The sequence below is a fragment of the Tympanuchus pallidicinctus genome, unplaced genomic scaffold, assembly GCF_026119805.1.
Source record: "Tympanuchus pallidicinctus isolate F22 unplaced genomic scaffold, pur_lepc_1.0 scaffold1, whole genome shotgun sequence".
NCBI lineage: Eukaryota > Metazoa > Chordata > Aves > Galliformes > Phasianidae > Tympanuchus > Tympanuchus pallidicinctus.
The window spans coordinates 69,398,018-69,417,745 of record NW_026294618.1 but is presented as its reverse complement, the minus strand read 5'-3'; the positions used below and the strand labels follow the sequence as shown (position 1 = coordinate 69,417,745).

The 19,728-nt window shown below is 35.0% G+C and overlaps 1 protein-coding gene across 3 annotated transcripts in view; it reads right to left on the bottom strand.

Moving 5' to 3' along the window:
• Window positions 1–19,728, bottom strand: part of TTC13 (tetratricopeptide repeat domain 13) — a 36,954-nt gene that overhangs the window by 15,059 nt on the left and 2,167 nt on the right. For 2 of the 3 annotated variants that reach the window (XM_052694977.1, XM_052694986.1), the window contains exons 2-15: window positions 19,388–19,482; window positions 17,412–17,487; window positions 15,221–15,291; window positions 13,191–13,256; window positions 11,671–11,763; window positions 10,835–10,951; window positions 9,921–10,031; window positions 9,587–9,669; window positions 8,045–8,186; window positions 5,916–6,090; window positions 5,363–5,519; window positions 4,199–4,329; window positions 3,746–3,878; window positions 1,248–1,340 (exon numbers count right to left, since the gene is read on the bottom strand). In XM_052694977.1, the coding sequence (XP_052550937.1) occupies window positions 1,248–1,340; window positions 3,746–3,878; window positions 4,199–4,329; window positions 5,363–5,519; window positions 5,916–6,090; window positions 8,045–8,186; window positions 9,587–9,669; window positions 9,921–10,031; window positions 10,835–10,951; window positions 11,671–11,763; window positions 13,191–13,256; window positions 15,221–15,291; window positions 17,412–17,487; window positions 19,388–19,482 (1,543 nt within the window). Of the gene's footprint in view, window positions 1–1,247; window positions 1,341–3,745; window positions 3,879–4,198; window positions 4,330–5,362; window positions 5,520–5,915; window positions 6,091–8,044; window positions 8,187–9,586; window positions 9,670–9,920; window positions 10,032–10,834; window positions 10,952–11,670; window positions 11,764–13,190; window positions 13,257–15,220; window positions 15,292–17,411; window positions 17,488–19,387; window positions 19,483–19,728 lie in introns of those variants that run through there. The other variant, XM_052694994.1, reaches the window with a different exon arrangement.

Here is a 19,728-nt window from a genome sequence, read left to right as displayed (position 1 = left end):
ACTTATTTCAATCAAGTCTTGTAACATGAATGCCTTTGTCTTCTGCAAGTTCAGACCACATAGGAATTAAGCTCTTCCTCTCCAATTTAAGAACAGATAGAAATGGATTAAGTATGGAAAGCATCCTTGTCTCAAAGAACAGCTTGCTGTCATTTCAGCTGGATTTCAGGTGTGTAAAAAGAGGAATGCAGCAACAGCAAAGATGGACAGTTTGGAACCCAAGTATAATATTTAATTTGAAGGAAGACAGAAGGCTGAGCATAACACAGCCCACATATCAGCACATTCTCAGAGCAAACACCGACTTTCACAGGGATTTAAAAACTACATTGTAACTACTCCCTAAAGCAAAGGGCAGCCTAGCAGAATGGTAGAAAGGATGGGGAGAAATGATCACTAACTTCTGCTTGTGAACATCAGATTATCACTGTTTTTCTCTACGGAAAATTATTCTCAAAAAAGCTTTTTTCCCCGTCCTTTTCCAGATGCTTTCCCAAAAAGGAAGAAACAGATAAAAGCAGAACGACAGATCAAGGATTCAATACTTCCTACAGTAGGGGAGAAGAAAAGATGAAGTCTTGCTTATGTATTTACTTAAAAACACCCTCTGCTCCTGTGATTGACAGTGATGTTGCCACATTGAGTGTCTCACACTTCTACCACTTACTGGGCGGTAGCGCTGTCTTGACTGCAATACTGAGTCTTGCAGCATGGGAGAAGATGGAACGTACAACAGTGGTTGAATCTTAAATTTTACCTTTGTTTGAAAGTGCACCTATTACCCTTGTCAGGTTACTTACTTTTGTCACCTTTGCTGTATCTGACATTCTCTGAGACTAAACAAGAACTGTTTTGTTCTACTGTAAGTCAGGAACAATGGTAACAGAACTGCTTTGTTTCATAATCACTGCCACTGTCTTCAAGAAGCAGTGTTCGTAAGAATTAAAACTGTGATGAACTCTACCTTAAATATAAACCTTAGATTATTTGGGAGTTAAAAACAGCATGTAAAAATATGCATCTTCCAGGTAGTACTTATCCCTTGAAATCCAGGAGAAAGAGGAATTGTCATGAGGGAAAATCAGGAGTGCGCACAAAAAACAAATGGTCCATTAGAAAATAAAAAGTACATGTTGATGCAAAACAGTAAGCACTTATGCATTGATTATTACAGCACACTGTTTCACAAACAAGCAGCAAATTTCAGTTCCTTAGTGTGTGTGGGAAAATTTTGGAAAATCTCATACCTGATTAAATTAATGTGGTTATTGAAACCTCTGCTAAGGCTTCGTGCAGGCATTTGGTCCAACCAAAGCACAGGTTGGTCGGGGTCTGCTATCCTACAAAGACAAAAGACGTTATTATAGGAACGCATTTCACTCCACGTAATATTTCTAATTGAACTTTATTCTTACACAGAATAATTTTAGGCAAAAGCTAGAAATAGACAGTCATAAATAAGTGAAACATACCTAAGAATATTCCTAAGAATATTACTAAGCATTTCACGTAACTATGGCTCACACAAAGTAAGGGCTTCAAACAAAGTTGCAGAGTATCTTAAGGTCTTTCACAGCTTTGCTTCAACCACAAAAATTCACTCCAAACCTTTTCCTCACTTTTTTAAAAAGGGAAAACAGCATTTTCCTAACTGTACTCCTGATGCTTAAAGCATCATTCTGTTTTATCAGAATACTTTCTACTTATAGAGTGGTGATTAACATTCGTTTTCTCCTCTTTCAAATTCAGTAGGGTTCTTGCATTTGATGTCTTTCATTTAATAAAGAACAGTAGCCCAGATAGTGATGCTTTCCTATTGCTGTCCTGTTGATTTGCTTTTAACATGTTTTGGGTACATCTGTTTTTAAGGAGAGGCTATCAATCTGATTGCTGCTCCTAATTGGCTTACTATATCTAGTGGATCTGCACAATTATTACTAGCACTATAATATTACTGTATTTCTTCTGATCCTTCTTTGTTTCACCTACATACTTTAACTTGCTATTACTCAATAGGCTCTTTGCTACACAAATTGCCTTTTATTTTGCAGAAGAAAGAAGCGTAATAGGGACTCAACTTCACTAAGGCTTCTAGATGCTTCTGTCACATAAACAAACAAAAATTAGTTACCCTACAGTAATTTGGATTCTTCAATCAAATGTGCCTATGATTACTCCATCTTTAGGGTGCTCTGGGCAAAAGAGAAGATCTCTCATTGCCAACAGAACCCACAAACAATAACACTTTCTTACTGACTAAGATGTATACAAGATTCCTCCTATGGCAAGTTTCACTTGTTCTAAGGAAGAATTTTTTGCATTCAAAACTGCTCTTCTCAAAAATTAAACACAATGTTATGAGTGATGTATTAATGCCAATACCAACGCCCATACAGAATGAAAAGTGAATGAATTAAATAAAACTCCTGAAACGAAGTTTGACTTTGCAGTATGCCAGTTTGTAGTGGACTAATATCAATTATTATGAGAGATATTTTACAGGATTTTGGTTTTTAAGGAATTAAACCAATATAAATGCTGCATTTTCACTTCTTGGTCTTGAAAAAACCCAAAAAAAACCAAAAAACAAAAAAACCCAAAAACCAAACATATGCCTCAACTCGTTCTTATTCTTAACTGCTAATGTTACTGCCAGAATAATGACAGAAAAATATGAATTCTGACTCAAGAAATGCACAAGCCACAAAAAAATATGGCAGATTGCAAACATATTCTTGATGGCTGTTACGTGCTTGGGTTGCAAAGTTATATTAATCACTGGGCTTAATCAGTGCAGATGCTTACCTATGGACCAGGAGCCCAAGCTGGTAGCTTTCTCACTAAGGCAGCTGACATGGTGAGACCAATGTGATAATCATCACATGGCTATGTTACCACAGATTTTGTCTATTAACAACTGTGAAGAATCTGCTTTGAGTGTAAGTTCAGATGAGAACATCCTGTGTTTTTTATCCTCTCTCTAAAGAATTGGGCACTAGAAAGGTCCACTGATACCAGGCACATACAGTGGTATTGGCATGACATACACAAAGTATTAAAGGGCAGAATTTGGCTAAAAAAAATATCTCCTAAAACAGAAATCAGTAAATGATTATACATGATATGAATAACTTCCAAACAATTGGCAACAGATCTAATTGTAACAAAGTTATAACTAACAGCTCTATTAGAAGTAGCTCTGTGCCAAAAAACTCTGCACTATGTACTTTTTAGAAACAGAAAAATTGGTTGAAAATGAGAAGAAAGATTCTTATGATGGATGTTTTATGCACCAGGAGAAGTGAAAGAAAAGCAAGCTGGCAGACATATTAAGAAAGTCGCGAACTCACATTTTTCAGACAAATCTGATTATGTAAGTGTGTGGATCAAGAACTGATCCCATCCATGTTTGCAAGACATTTTTGTTTTAGTCTACTCTGTTTACATTACAAACTTCAAACGAAAAACCAAGCCAAGTAAACACCGCTCAAAGCCCAGAACGCCTCAGTCTAAGCTCTTCGTTTAGATGATGTATTGTTACAAAATCCTTTAAGGAATGCATTGGATTTTTCAGACTGGATGAGGATATGCACAAAGACACATTCAAGTACACAGGCTAACATCCATCTGTCTCTAACAAGGAAAGAATAATTGTTCTACCTGTTCTGACTTCAGCCCCTTGGTTAATTGAAGCATGCACCACTGTTAAACTTAAGGCTTGTTTTCTCTCTTCTTTTACCATTACCTTCGCCACTTCACAGCAATATCAAACATATCCCTCCACTGCATCAGTCTTGTTTTCCCATTCATCCGAACTTTTGAGTTTGCCCAAGTTCTCTGTACAGCTTGCATTACCTCTAAAGTAGCCAACCCCATTGCTGGGAGGGGGGAGGAAAGAAAGACAAACAACAACAGAAGTAGAAAATCAATTAGAACCAGACGCTTATTTTTCATACAGACAATAAAACCAAAGCAGGGAAGTGATGTATTTACAGACAAAACTGTCAACATCAATCTGGATAGGGAGATCACAATTTCCAACCAAATTGCTGATACCATTATTTTCATTTTAAAACTGTTTAATTATTTCAAATGCATAGAGCTTAAGAAAAATGTATACAGATAGCAAAGACAGAGCATTAAATTGTAACTACGCTAACTTTTTATTTTTCAAATGTATAAAGCTTTTCCAGTATACCTCTGTGTATTCTTTTATTTGGAAGAAATCCTGGTGTCTCATACTGCATCATAGAACCCAGATGATCAGCTACACATATGAGTTCTTGCACATCAGTCCTATAGCTTTCAAAATTCTGAAACAATACATCTCTTACAGAAAGAAAAACATACATCAGACATAACTTGGCAACACAAATCCTGGAAGTTATAAAACACAATTTGTTTGTATGGTAATAAATACAGTTTGTGTGGGAAATACTCAAAAGCTTTATAAAGAACACCCATTTCTCCTCATTGTCACCAAACATACACCGTATATGGCAGTTGCACTCTATGAAATCAAATCCTGGTCCTACTAAACTTATTGTCAAAAGCTATTTTGCCTTCAGACCCTCTCATTATTAAGTGGTGCTGAGTTAACTAACAACACACCATCCTTCAGTGGATATATCCTGAAGAACCTCAACACTAAATAAGGAAAGAATACATATAGAAACTTATCCTATCACTTCTCTCTTAATTCTGTAAAATACAAATTGTGTATATGGAACAGAACCACACAAAAGCCAAACGCAATTCAACATTATACAAAGATAGAAGGAATACAGGAGAACGTATCTAGAAATGCATTTATAGCAGGTGAAATTACTACCCTTTATTTAGGTGCATGTTTCTAGCCTAGAAGGCTAGCCTAACACATCGTCTACTTTGTTGGCTGCAATCATTCTAAAATACTGGTTACCTAAGTTTTTCTAGAGAATATTTTTCCCAGTGAAACTCAGCTGTTCCTAAAAATTTACTTAATGCCTGGGAAATTACACCCATAATAAAATAAAAGCACATAGGAATAAACTGTATTAAGGGTACTATAATACCATATTGAGGATCTCAAACTTATATCTTAATGTTTTTTGCAAAGAAAACAAAACAGATTTTTAAATAATTAAAATTATTATAAATAATTTTATATAAAGTAAAAACAATATTACTTGATTATGTGAAGACCAACTTGCAAAAGCTATCTTAAGTTTCATTCTTTCTTTCTTATGAAATAAATCAACTCCAATCCCAGAGATTTTAAAAAGAACTTGCACACAGAAAAGGCAGGTTTAAGTGCCTCAAAATTAGAAGTCAAGATTTTAAGAAACATTGGAGGGGGGTGAAAGAAATTAAAAATACTCACTTTATGTGTGGCTGTAACCCTGGCTGTTCTTCATAATTTTCTATAAGAAAAGGAAGATTTTTGGCCCAGTGGTCCTTGAAGTTTCCAGGGAGATCTATATCAATATTATACTCTGTAAGAGGGGTATCCAAGTGTGCATGCAAGTATCTAGAATACTCTGGAGGAAAGAAATAAAATTAAAACAAATTTGTACATCAGTTTACTTCTGTAGTTACATGAAGCCACAAGTTATATATCTGTCAGTTACCCAACATGAGTTTAATAAAATGTTTTTAGATTATAAAATTTTGCTATTAACTGATTTCTAAAACAGAAATACATCTACTTCAGCCACATATTTACCAGTACACAGAAAAATACATTTGACTTATGGTGCTGGCTTTTAACCATATGATCTACTGCTAAGCATGTACATTTTTGGATGACATACTCTACAGCACTCATTAGAATACACAGTGGTTTCTTTAAAATGGCCATAACTGTAAGCATGTGTGCATTTTCAGAGGAATGAAGAAAAAAACAACAAAACTAACAAACAAAAATTTCAACTCACCTCGGAGATATTTCACTTTCAGATACTCTGGGCTTGCCTTCTGGCCTGGTAGTGGATCATTTAACATAACTTTAGTCTGAGCTTTAATGCCTTCATAAAACTGTCCCATTGCAACATGGCTGAGTCCTTTCATATACTGACATACTTCATTGTATGGTTCTAGCTGTAGACACCTCTAAGAGATTAAAGGAACAAAACATCCACAGATCAAGAAAGAATGAATGTCTTCAAATAAACTAACTTGTTCAGTAAGATCTTCACTAATAATCAATAGATCTTTTCATTAAGTTCCATCAAAGTTCCATTACATCAAAATTCTCTTTCAAGAGATGCTGATCAAATTCTTAAGACAGAAAAATACTAGCTTCACTAAAAAAAACAAAAGAAATTGCCAATGTAAACATGCTTTCTATCTCACTTTCATTGTTATGAAGGTAGATCATGTTTGCACTAATGGTAATAGCATTGGTTTCATTAGATTCATTGAACTAGGAAAAAAAACCATTACTGATGATACTAATAATGGGGTATTTTTTAATAGTTCAACATTTTTGTCATGTCACTTCTTCAATCCCTATCTTCCCTAGTTCATGCATTACAGTACTTCAATACGTTAGTTAAATAATTACTATATGTTAAACACGGAGCAAGTTTATACTCAAACACTCAGTATTACTATGATTCTTTTTCCAACAGTTACATCTCTTTAGAAAAGCATATTTGCCATAAAAGTTTAAACATCTTTTCAATTACACCAGTATCCACCAATTGCATTATCGAAGAGATACATGTAATGGCTGACACAGCACTCCTTGCACACAGCACTCCTTGCGATAAGCGCTGCCAACTGTGTTCTGAGCTGCACTAAAAAAGGGATGGCCAGCAGGGAGAGGAAGGCAATTGTCCCCTTCTATTCTGCTCTTGTGAGGCCCCATCTGCAGTACTGCATCTAGGCCTGGGGTCCCCAGTACAGGAAGGAAGTGGAGCTCTTGGAGCAGGTCCACAGGAGGGCCACTAAGATGATCAGAGCGCTGGAACACCTCTCCTAAGAGGAAAGGTTGAAGGAACTGGGCTTGTTTAGCTTGGAGAAGAGAAAGGTCCAGGGAGACCTCATTGTGTCCTTTCAGTACTTGAAAGGAGTGAGTGAACAGGAGGGGAAATGGCTGTTTATGAGGATGGATAGTGATAGGACAAGAAGGAATGGTTTTTAAACTGAGACAGGGGACGTTTAGGTTAGAAGGAAGTTTTTCCACCCAGACAGTGATGACGCACTGGAACAGGTTGCCCAAGGAGGCTGTGGATGCCCCATCCCTGCAGGCATTCAAGGCCAGGCTGGATGTGGCTCTGGGCAGCCTGGTCTGGTGGTTGGAGACCCTGCACACAGCAGGGTGGTTGAAACTAGATGATCATTGTGATCCTTTTCAACCCAGGCCATTCTATGATTCATTCAGGAAGTGAAACACTCATGCAGACATCTCATTTCAGGTATTTTTTTTTAGGATCTGAACATATGATCAACATATATTTTATTATTTTGCTAGCAAAATGAGTCTGTTACTTAATGAGCACAGGAAGAAGCAAGATTTTGTTTTTTCTACAGAAACACACACTGTTGACTTTTTTTTCAAGCTACACAGATCACTGTATAGTGACAGTGGTTTCAAACAAAGAAAATAAGTAAAAAAAAAATAAAAATATATATGTATATATATGTAAACACTGAAAATTTAAGCTTAAAATTAGAAAGAAGACTAAATACTTTCTTCCCTCAATTATAAAAAAATACTTTGAGTTGAAGCCTAATGTTAAGTATTATTAGCAAAAAAAACCCAAACTTTTCAACTAGTGCTTGGTTTTCAGAAATTCATCCTGCAGTTGGATGAAGTATCTTTGTTTCAGCCAAATTTCATTTCCAGTTTTCAACTCTAAGGATTAAGTTGGTTTTTTTTTTTTTTTTTTTTTTTTTTTTTTTTTTACAACAGACTTCAAAACTGTTTTAGTACAAATACACAATCATTTTTGCATTCAGAATGTAAAACCTCGTGTTTTTTTTAAAAAAACATTTCTTGTTTGCTACTCCTCGTTAAAACATTTTTAAATTTTTTAACTTAAGGCCTTCCACTGCATACCTTAAAATTCTTCAGCGCTTCATCTAAGCTACCATGATGATAAAGCATCATTCCTTTCAGCTGTAATGTTTGGACATGATTTTGATTTAGCAGCAAAGCCTTCTGGAAGCTCTCTGTAGCAGCATCGAAGTTTCCAAGTTCCCTAAAAAGTTCCACAAAGCGTAAAGCGAGGAATACAGAAGGCAAAAGAAAAAAAAAAAAAGTTGTTTTCATGTGTCCACAGTAGATATCATTAAAAAGGAATGCAATATCATGGGAAAATTTCCTTAAGCAATGCAAGAATTCTGCAACTATTTTTTTAGTGGCCAAAGCAAGTGGTTGAGGTGTGGAACAGGCTCCCCAGGGCAGTGGTCATGGCACTGAGCTTGCCAGCATTCAAGAAACATCTGAACAAGGCTCTCAGACATATGACTTGATTTTTGGGCGGTCCTGTATAGAGCAAGGAGTTGGACTCAACTATTCTTATGGGTGGATTCTTCATCCATCTCAGGATATTCAATGATTCTACAACAAATGTTTTCACTGAAAGCAGTGGATTAATGCATTTTCTGCATGCTGAGGGAAGCATACAGCCCGAAGAAAAAGAGCACAATTATGTAACTAAAAATCTGTAATTAACACTTTTGTATCAACTCTGCCTAAATAAACCCTTAAGATACATTCTTGCTGCAGCAGCATCCACATTGTAGATCAGCAATGTCCAAAGATAATAAATTAAAGTATGAAATAAAGAACTGACAAGAGACAGCAGGTTGGGGAAAGAACTACAGCATGCAGAGATTATCAGTTGACGATTAATTTATCTTCTCATCTACAAGGTATGCATATTTTTCTCCTTAACAGTTATCTGCAGACCACCTTTAGAGTAACACATTTCATTCAACAGTAAAATATCATTTTTATGTAACTTTTTTTTTTTTTTTTTAATTAATGTCAGTACTACTTAAATCAAGCTTGGAATTTCTTTTCCTCTAATTGATAGTGAAAGTAACTACATGACTACATTAAAAATAGCCTAGCAAGGTTAATTCTCAAAATTGCAGTTGTGACAAGAGATAAATTTAGATCCTTTATAACAGACAACTGCTGCAAAAGAAGCCACATTCACAATACAGTGTTGTTCCTAAATTTAAGTAGCACAATAATCTCAGCAACTAATAATATATATATATATATATATATATATATATACATATATATATATATATAATAATAATAGCACAATAATCAAATGAAATACAAAAACATCTTTTGTACTAAGTGTTTTCATTGTTAAAGAAAACATCTGTGAGATGATTTAGGTACGCTAAATATCTGCTACTCACCTAACCTTTGATCAGGAGCTCCTGGGAACTGAATTAAAACCATAAAGGAAACCTGGAAATAATTCATACTGAACACCTGACATGCCATACTGGCCTGAGAACCCACCAAATATACATGCAGTTCTGTATGAATTTGTAACAAATGTGTGAAATTTAGGAGCACATTTTAAATAATTATATAGAAAAAGAGTTTAAAACTATTTCTGACTGTCATTACCTGTAGGCTTGTCCTAGACTTTTATAGGCATCTATGAAGTCTGCTTTCTGTTTCAGAGCTTCTTTGAAAGATTCAATGGCTTCCTGTAAAGACACCAACATAATATTAGCAGTTCCCTTGATCCTCTTCTAGCCCATTCAAGGAATAATTTAGCATTATTTCCTCTTCATCCCCAACCTCTAGGGAGTCTTCATTCCATGGAAAACCAAAAGCAATTGCATTTTCATTTTGCTTGTACTCTTATGCCTCAAAAAAAGAAAAAAACTTTGTGTGAGAAAAAACTATATCAACATCTAGCTTGTTCTATGTAAACTATTATTTAATACTACTTTACCTTCAAAAGTCCTCTGTGAAAAAATGTTAAGCCTTTATAAAGCATAGCTATAGGCTGGTTTTTGTTCAGTTCCAGTGAGTGCTGAAAATCTTCATGGGCTGTTGCATAATCCTACAATAAAGCACATTTCAGATGACAGAGGAAAAATACAAATGAAGAGGAACACAAATTTGTATCTTCATAAAATTAAACTATAAAATTTTGTTTGATATAGAAAGTTAGCCTCAGGGTTAAGCAGCAACAACTGCCACTCAAAATATCATAGAACAAGAAACGCATCATAACATTTCCAACCTGATTTTCAGCAAGTGCTATTTAACAGACAGAAAACTGAAAAAACAGCCAGACAGAATGTGAGATCAGAATCAAGTGAGTTATCAGCTATTCAGCATTCAGACAATCCTTAGTGTAAAACAAATAACATATCTCTAACGAGTGAGACAACAAAATAGAATATTAGAATTTTTGTATTTATTTACTTATCGAGACACATGGTAATTATTGCATTGGCCATATCTTTTTTCCTTTTGAAACTGATATCTAAAATACTGCCTACACGTAGCTGTAGGTTATAAATCAAAACAGACTACATCTATATCTGATTTCTTGAATGAACAAAATAATTAGAGATGTGCAGTTAAAGTAAACCATACAGCTTCTCTCTGCATTAAATAGATAAGCACATGAAACAACTGAATACCAGTTTAGAGGTATTCAGTTCTCTATTCTCTAAACTGCTGCAAAATTAAATACAGAAAAAACAGGACTTCTGTTATTGTTGTTTGTTTTTTTTTTCATTTAAATACCAAAGATGCTCTTGAACAACAGTAACAGCTGGTACTAAAAGCAAAGAAAGATAGCAATAGAAATACCCACACAACCAGAATCAACCAAGATCCCCCAAATCTACTAACCTCAGATATGAAGTACAGGGTACCCCTGTGTCGATAGAGCCGTGCTGATGGTTGCAACTGTATAGCTTTGGTGAGATCAGATAATGCCTCACTGATTCGTCCCAGTGGGGAAAGTATCTAAGAAGGAAATAAACATATGTTTCAGTGCTTAAAAATAAAATGGAATATCTGAAAACATTTTCCCCCGGGATACAACTGTACTTCATTATGACCACTATTTACAGAAACTTAGTATTTCAAATAAGAATAAGTCAAAGAAAAATACTGTATTTTAGAGAATCCCAACATACTCAACTGGAAAAGTAATTAAGATGTTCTCATAATTCCTTTTCAATAAAGGCAAAACATTCCACCCAAAAGTTGTCCATTTTCCTTTCAAATGAACATCTTTCACATCTTTTAGATAAACATTACTATAAAATGTATTAAAAGCAATTAAAAACATGAAAACTATGACTTACTATTTCATATTATGGCATTTACTATTAATATGCATTATTTTGAGTTAAGCACGCTCTTCAGTTATCTTACTCAACTTCTTGAAATCCATTTTCGATAGCTTAACTGGCTGAATAACAATTATTTGCATCTCTGAAAGACATTTTATTTATATTCATAAACATAAAATCAAAGCATTTGATTAAAAACTTGTTCTTTGTGAGGTGGGTATTTTGCCAACTTGTACTAATAATAAGCTGCAACACATAGTGCTATTTCACTGGCTACAGTATAATGCCATGTTTAATTTTAAAGGTAAGCATTCCAGAAATTACACTGAAAACACTATATAACAGCAATGACTTCCAAAAGGATGAAAAGAGAAAAAAATTGCTCACTTCTGCTCGCTGTTCAAATACTTCAGGATGATCTGGCTCTAGACTGATTACCCTACTAAGCTCAAAAAGAGCAAGTTCAGCATTTTTCATATCCTGAAATGAGAGGAAAAACAAGGTAAACAACCGTGCATGCCTACAGTAATACACTGCAAAGACCAAAGAAAAGCTCATTTGGTAAAGATGCCTTACACACCTTCGCTAACAAGACTAACGTGCAGTACACAACAAATAACTGAAAAAACTCCTACAGAAACAAACTGCTTGTACGTATCAACTGTGTGTTTCCCTTCTAGTAGCTCATTTATGTAACTGCATAAACATGGAGCTTACAGATCCAGTTATCTTTCTTGGGATCAAGCTCTCTGGATCAAGCTCTCACATGAAATCACAAGGGTGTTTTCATGAGTACCATCTATAACTTAATGTTAGGAGTTCCAGCGAACAGATTGATGACATCAGTATCTAGTCTAAGTTTTTATACATCCCTCAATCAATTGTAGGATGGAAGCAGTTACTTCAGCTACAAAAAAAAAAAAAAAAAAAACAAAACCAAAAACTGGCAAGTTCTCAATTAGATTTCATTCATCTTTTTTAAGGCAAAGACATTTCCAAGGTGCTAATCACCATCTTTTTGTAATTCAACAGTATTGTTCACAGAAGCCATCTTTTATGAAGGAAAACTGTCCAAACTTCCAATATAACTCAACAAACTACAATGGTGTTAAACACGTGCAAATATGAGAGATTTTAATCTCCCATCAGCAACTGCAATTGCTGATTATTAGTAGAATTAAAGATCCTGCACAAAGTAAATTTTCAAGAACTTGAATTCTGCTATTTTCCCCCTACAATATCCAGAAACTACTTAATCACGAGCTACAGAAACTCAAGTTAGTTTAAAACTTTCTTTTGCTCAATAAATTTTTGAGCAGCCCTAAATAATTATTTCAAATCTTTTTGAACAAAGTAAAAGAAATGCAAATTTCATGAAGTGTGGCAATCAAGAAGCAATACAAAGCCTACAGGATTGCAAGAGCTAATGGTCATTCCATGTTGCTTCTTCATTTCTAAACACAGACAAGATACGAAACTAAATTCAGTGGGAGTTGAAAGAACCATCTCTTAGAAGATTTTGCTTGTTACTTTTTTAGTTAATGCTTTCCAGTGGATGTGGCTCCCAGACCTCAGCCTTATTATTCACCACTCACAATTGGACCTATATTCTCCTTAAGCACCCTTGCTTCATGTTGCTTTATTTCCACACTCACATAAAGATAATGTACCCATGGGCCAAGTAGTACAGCCCAAAATGATTCTATGACAAGAGATCACTATGTTACTGAGTATCTACTCAGAGAAAGGTGGAGTACTTCAGCACCACTATAGCAAGACAGCACAAAGCAATTTGGTACGTACCTATCAAGTTCTAATCAATCTAGCTCTTCCTCCTATGACAGGCCTTCTTATAGTTTAGATTCAAATAATTCAGTAAGTTTTACTTTCAATAATTATTTACTTACATGGAGTCCTTTTTTTCCGTACGCTATCCCTCGTCCATAAATTGCACTCACCAGCTCTGGTTCTTCCTGTTAGATTGTAAGCAAGTACTACAGTCAGTTAAAAAATAAGCATTTTACTTCAGAGTATGTTCAACTCTTGTTAGCATTAACCAGTAAGCGATACACAATCACAGTTGCCAGACAAAGATATTAAGTTGATTGTGTTACAACCTATACTTTCACGCGCTCACAACTTCCAATTTAATTTACTGGAATTGTTGAGGAATTATTTGTCAGGAAAACGAGCTAAACATCTCCATTAATCTGATGAAAAAGAAGAGATTTATGAGAAATAATGCTATCCACATAGGGTTATTTTTTTTTTTTCTTTTTTAAACACCAATTTATAGCAAAAGCACCCAAGAGCAAAATACAGAAGAGATAAAGGTATACCTTTATATTCCTTTCTTCTAGTTGTGTTTATGATTTAGTTTTATAAAAAAAGAAAAGAAATGAGTTTAGATTCTGATGGATTCTAGCAGTAAAAAATCTTGTCCAATAAAATTTAATCCAGCCACAGTTTCCCATCCAAATATGAAGAATTACAATTGCAAGAAGGTTTTCCTGGCACAATTATGTCTATACTGTCATTGTTTCTTTAAAAGTCAGTCAGGAATCACACATCATAACTTGCAAACAGGTACACAGCTGTGCTACAGCAGTTTGTAGAATAGGTCTGGTCTCATTTACCTGGGACAAATGCCAGGAAACAAACTACTTCATTGACTAAACAATAGATAAGTAGTATAACCAGTACTGACAGTTGGCCAGACTTCAGCTGATTCCAAGTGTACACTTGTCAATGTCAGCTTCAGTAACTTTTCTACTTTTAATACAGTGATTAAACATGACTGTTTTGTTCTGTTAAGTGTTCTAATACTTGCTTGGTGTTTATTAAAATTATGGAAGACAAGAGAAATCACAATCAGTTTACATTCTCTGAGGCATCCAATCATATCATGATTTCAAACTAAATGCGCGCTTCACAAATCTATTATACACACAGTTTTCATAGCAACTTTCTAGAGTTCCTGTATCTTGCTTATCTTGACACTTTACCTTCTTACTCAAAAGAATGCAGGAAGTGTCTTATTATTACAGTGCTTTTTGAAGCACAATTTGTCATTAGAAAGACAAGCAAATTAAATAATTCCTCATACAAGAAACAAGCCAATGGCAGATCTCTATATAGCTGAGGAAAAAAAAAAATCTGCTTCAAACCTTTGTTGCCCTCTGATAAGCTCCCTACAATTATTTTGTTGAACTGCTATACTTTCACTCAATTTAAATATGAGCCATACGTGATTTGAATTGAAATACACAGTATTATTTCCTACTTATCAATAACATTTGTGTACTACAATCAGTTTAGAACAAAAGCCAGGCACATACTTCTAGTAGTCACAGGTTCTTAGCCAGGCAAATACAGTAGTTTGAAATCAGCTTTAGGTGTTTTGTTATTTTTTTTGTTTGTTTGTTCTTATGTGGCTACCTACATTCATAGAAGATTCAGAATATCACTGAGAACACAGCAGGATATTTGACACTACCAACAAATGATCTCATTTAGTTTTCTGCTTATGTTACTAGTAACAACTGCAGCCCACCTCCACCCACACACATTCACGCACACAAAAATTAAAAAGATCTCTGCTTACACCCTAAGACAGAAATTAAAGGAGCTTCAATTTTGCACCTGTCAGTTTCTGAAGATATCCTTTCTTCAGGAAGTCATAAAAACATTATTCCTACAGATGAGAAAAATAACCACCAAAAGAGATATGAATCACCCAACTTTAAGAGCCTGCTTACGTTTGGATGCAAAAAAAAAGAAAAGAACAAATAACAGAGCAATTGCTCTCACTTTAAAAACCTTAATTCAATACCTGTTTTAGTAAAAGCCATAAGTCATAGTAGATAACTTAATGCAGTGGGTTTTTTTTTCCTTTTCATGCTATATTTTGCTTAAAGAGCCCAAAAAGAAAACTTACCTGCAGCATTGTTGAAAATTGTCGTATGGCTTCATCATACAAGCCGTTGCCAATCAACACGTAAGCAATTGCTAACAAGAAACTACAAGTGTCAGTAAAACATCAAAAAACAGGTTTTTTTTAAAATACATATATTAAATACAACCAAGTTGTAAGCTATATTAGTACTTACATTGCATTGAAGAGGAAGACAGGCCAAGGGTTTTCTAAACCACCACTAAAAATTGCTTTCTTTAACCATTACCTACCATTTGTTAATTATTCAATTTGGATTACGTTCATCAGAATTGTTTTGGAGTTCTGTATTTGCTTTACCCCTCTCCTTTTTACAAGCTGTACAGGAAAGAGTTCACGTTAGCGTCCAAAGTGCTTGGATCTAGAAAAGACACCACGACTCTATTTGATGACCCTAGATGACCCCTCAAGTTGTGAACCTGGCTAACATGAATACTTTTTTGACACTTCCATTAGAAAGAATTTGATTTTACTCATTTGAACATGTTTTGCTCAACTTTACTAGCTCATAATTTTTTTCCTTCACAAGAAGTATCGAGAAAAATACTGAAGTGATTCTGTTGTTTTTATGATGAGATTGAAAAGCACAATCTTCACCTATTTTAAGATATGAAAGGTTTAAAGTTTTTTGCATTCTTACTCTAGAGTAGAATCCAAGTATTCAATAAGGAAACCGATGACTGTTTTTAGAAACCTGTTTGTTCTTTGGAGACTGATAAGGGGAGGCTGGATCCAGCCCTGATTGAGCTGTGCATGTCCCTGTTCATTGCAGGGAAGTTAGACAAGATGTCTTCTAAAGGTCCCTTCCAACTCTAAGGATTCTATGATCCTATAATCCCCAGAAGACAGAAAAACAGTCAAGTCACAAGACTTAAAAGTTGTTGTGCTTGTGCAACTGAAGTTCATCTGTGACAGCTGAATAACTATGATATGCTAAAATAAACAGTCCTAAATCTCTCACAGTTCTTATTTCTGGACTAATATCTGCTCACAGTGCCCACATGAACCAAGCATTTTTACAGACTATAACCATGAAAGGTAAAACTTTTCTCCATGCAGTTCACATCAACAGCTGACAGTAGAACTGAGTACTGGGATTTGCCTTTCCCCACGCTTCTAATTAGTTTTAGGAGTAAGTATCCAAGCATACATTATGCTTGGATATCAGCTCAATTATCTACTCAACCATAAAGAGATAAATAAGCCAATTAGAACAAAAACATTTTTACAGGACAAAGATATTTATTCTTCAGACAGGCAGAACCACAATCTTTTGGCAGTGCGTAGGTGCCAGCCTACAGACCAAACACAGGAACTGAGACCACCTGGTATAATCTTGAGTCCACAGAGCAGGTATTAATGGCATCATTTTTATTTCTTTTTTTTTCTGCTGGATGGAAGTCCAGATACCCTGAACGATTCTATGAGTATAGTTAGGTTTGCTGGATAAATGAAAAAGAGATGAAGCCCCCAGGTTTTGCTAGATAAATCCTTGAAAACAGAAGTTAGATCAACAAAAGTACACTCAATTGTTTTCACTTTCTTAGACAAATTATGAGTAAAGTCTCCCCTTGACGTTATACAAGATAGTCTGCTGTCTTCCTTGAAATACACTCTCAGTAATCCCTTTGCTCCCTCATAGTAGCTCTGCTTCTGATGAGAACACATTTGGAGAATCAGAACAACTTCTTCCTCAAAGTTTTCGAGAAAAGTATTCCTCATTGATTTATTTGAAATGCCCCCATCTTCTGCCCCAAGTGTACTTTGAAAAAAAACCATCAGCAAGTAGTGGATTGCAAAAGGACAAAAACAGCTTGTGTTGATGGGAAGAATGTATGGATCTATGCTTGACAGAAACCACATCCTACGGGTAAATTTTTCAGGATGCTTGAATAGTTTTAGACATCAGTAATGACAGAGAAGGGGAAATATATCTGACACTGTTTAATAGGATTTAACAATGACTTCTGAATCACTTTCACAAACAGATGCAGTGAAGAATTCCAGTGATCACAGCAGAAAGGATTCTTGGGAAGACTCCAAAGAAAACTCTCTAGGCTTTTTAGGATCATTCTAAATTAATGTATCACCTAGGAATTGTTAGTTTAGCTTCAAAATATTCAGTGCTACCAGTGAGCATGCAGTGCACCTGCACAAACCTTATAAGATAGCTTACCTAATTCTTCATTTGTGTTGTCATTGTCAGTAGCGAATGGAAATCTCTTTTGCTCTGCAAGTGACTTTGCTTGACTCTGTAAAACATCATGGTTTGTAGTGTTTAGCAAACAATGGTAAATAATCTAACAGAAATTTAACAGAGAATACTTTAAATTAAAATGTTAAGACCAATGTGATTGCTGTAAATGAAAACAAATACAGTCCCAGTCTTCTGCAGGGAGAAAAACTGTTATTCAGTAAGATTCTGCTGTCCTTCCTAACAAAGGCTAGCCAAACATTTCAGATTAAAGGACCTTATCAGCATTTCAGTGGTGGTTGCTATTTCTGTACTACAACTAAGATGAAGTTTTATAAGTTTAACACATTCCACCTCATAGGAAAGCTTCTGTTCTTCACCCCACTGATAATTTCTTTGTCTCTACAAAGGTAAGAGTACTATGGAAAAGTAAAACAAAATGAAACATTGAAAAGAAAATGGCTCGAGCAATGAAAGACAAGCTTAACTTTGCAGTGCCGTATTAAAGGAAAAAGGCTGTCCTTTTCTAACAACCTATGTTTATGGATGAGACTACAGCAGCCTGAGCAAAGATTAAAATTTATGTTCCTCAAATAGCCTACCTACAGAAAATGATTTTGCCACAGACAAAAACTAAAATACAGAAATACTGTACCCTGTTCATCTTCATAACTGTATTCCACAGATAGCTGCAAGCCTACCAGAGGAGTACATGTTAAGAAAATTCAAAATGCTTATTAAATAAAAGCCTTCAAAACTGTCCTAAGATGTAAGAATGGAAAACTGAATTTCTCTCAAAGTTCAGATCTTTTGCTTTAGGTAAACTGTGCATCTCTGCATATTCTACTTTACAGAAGATAGTCTAACAGTCTAACACTTTAAACTTCAGAGAACATTGTTATCTTCATCTCTGAGAAGACTGCACTTTGTCTTCCTCCCTTTTTTTTTTTTTTTGTCTCCTTCAATCAAAAGAAGTCCTATCACTTGTACCCATGACAGCATGACAGGTATTACAGTGACCTACAGGTGTGAAAGTAACCATCCTAAATCAAAAGAACACTTTCTGCTCTGTATACCTAATGAGAAGAAAGCATAGTCCACGTTTCAAATTCAGAGCTTTAAACAACATTTTAAGATTAGCAAACCATGTTTTTTCTTAACAATTGATTTTGTTGAAACTAGAAATGATGTGTGAGCTCAGATGTAATGTAGAGAATTGACACCCTACTCAGTAAAATGGAACGGGATAGTTCTTTTGTCATTAATTAAAAATAATTAAGTAGAACAGAAGAATAAGCAGGGCTCAACAGGTATACCAATCTACATTGCACAAATATTTACAAACCACAGACCTCCAAAACCAATCTTTTTGCATCATCATTTGTCCAAAGGCAATTTCCAGAAAGTTATTTTTGGTATTTAACTCCTCAGAACGTGAAGGTGATACACACAAATTCTGAATCCAGTCACTAGTTAGATATCCTGCAGCTCTACATGCAAAAAAACTACAAGCCATTCTGCCTTCGAGAAGCAACTGAGAATTTATCACTGCATCAGCTTCAAATTAAACGTATTCTTGATCTCTTTAAACAAACAAAAAAACAAAAAAGTACACTCAAAAAATACTTTTGAAACAAGGAAACTTATAACAAATTAATATATATTTAATTGCCTTAGAAAGAACTGCTGGTACTCCTGAACTGGACAGATCCGACCAAATTCAGTAAGTATAAACTGCTGGGAACCCTAGAGACTTATGATGGAGTACTGTGGAGCCATTCTTTCACAACCAACTTTAGTTGATTCATACTTGAGCTTTTGGGGACATATGTCTACTGATTAACACATTTTACTTACAGCTATTTGACTGAAATTAATTCAAACTAGTTCTGTAGTTCAAGGCAGTTCAACAGTCTATTTAGATTTGTTTTGTACACGTCATATTTTTGATAGCATACCAGAATTTTTTCTGTGTTGAGAGAAAGCAAGGACTCACAAGATGAAGAGCTTCTTAAGTCACAGTCTGATTCCTGGAAGTGCAAAAATGATGAATCTAGGGGAAAAGAGTGATAATTAATACCTGAAGAAGTCACACATGTTTCACTACTATGTTTCCTCACATTCACTACTCTGTTCGTGCTATTGACTAAAAATACACGGGGGAAAAACAAGTTTAAAAGTTAGGTGAGGAATAAAAGGGAAAAAAACTGGAATCAGTAGATGTACTCCCCTTTGATATGGTGATGCTGATCTCTCGTCCAAGAAATTGAAGCTCAACTCATCATTCCAATTCTACAGA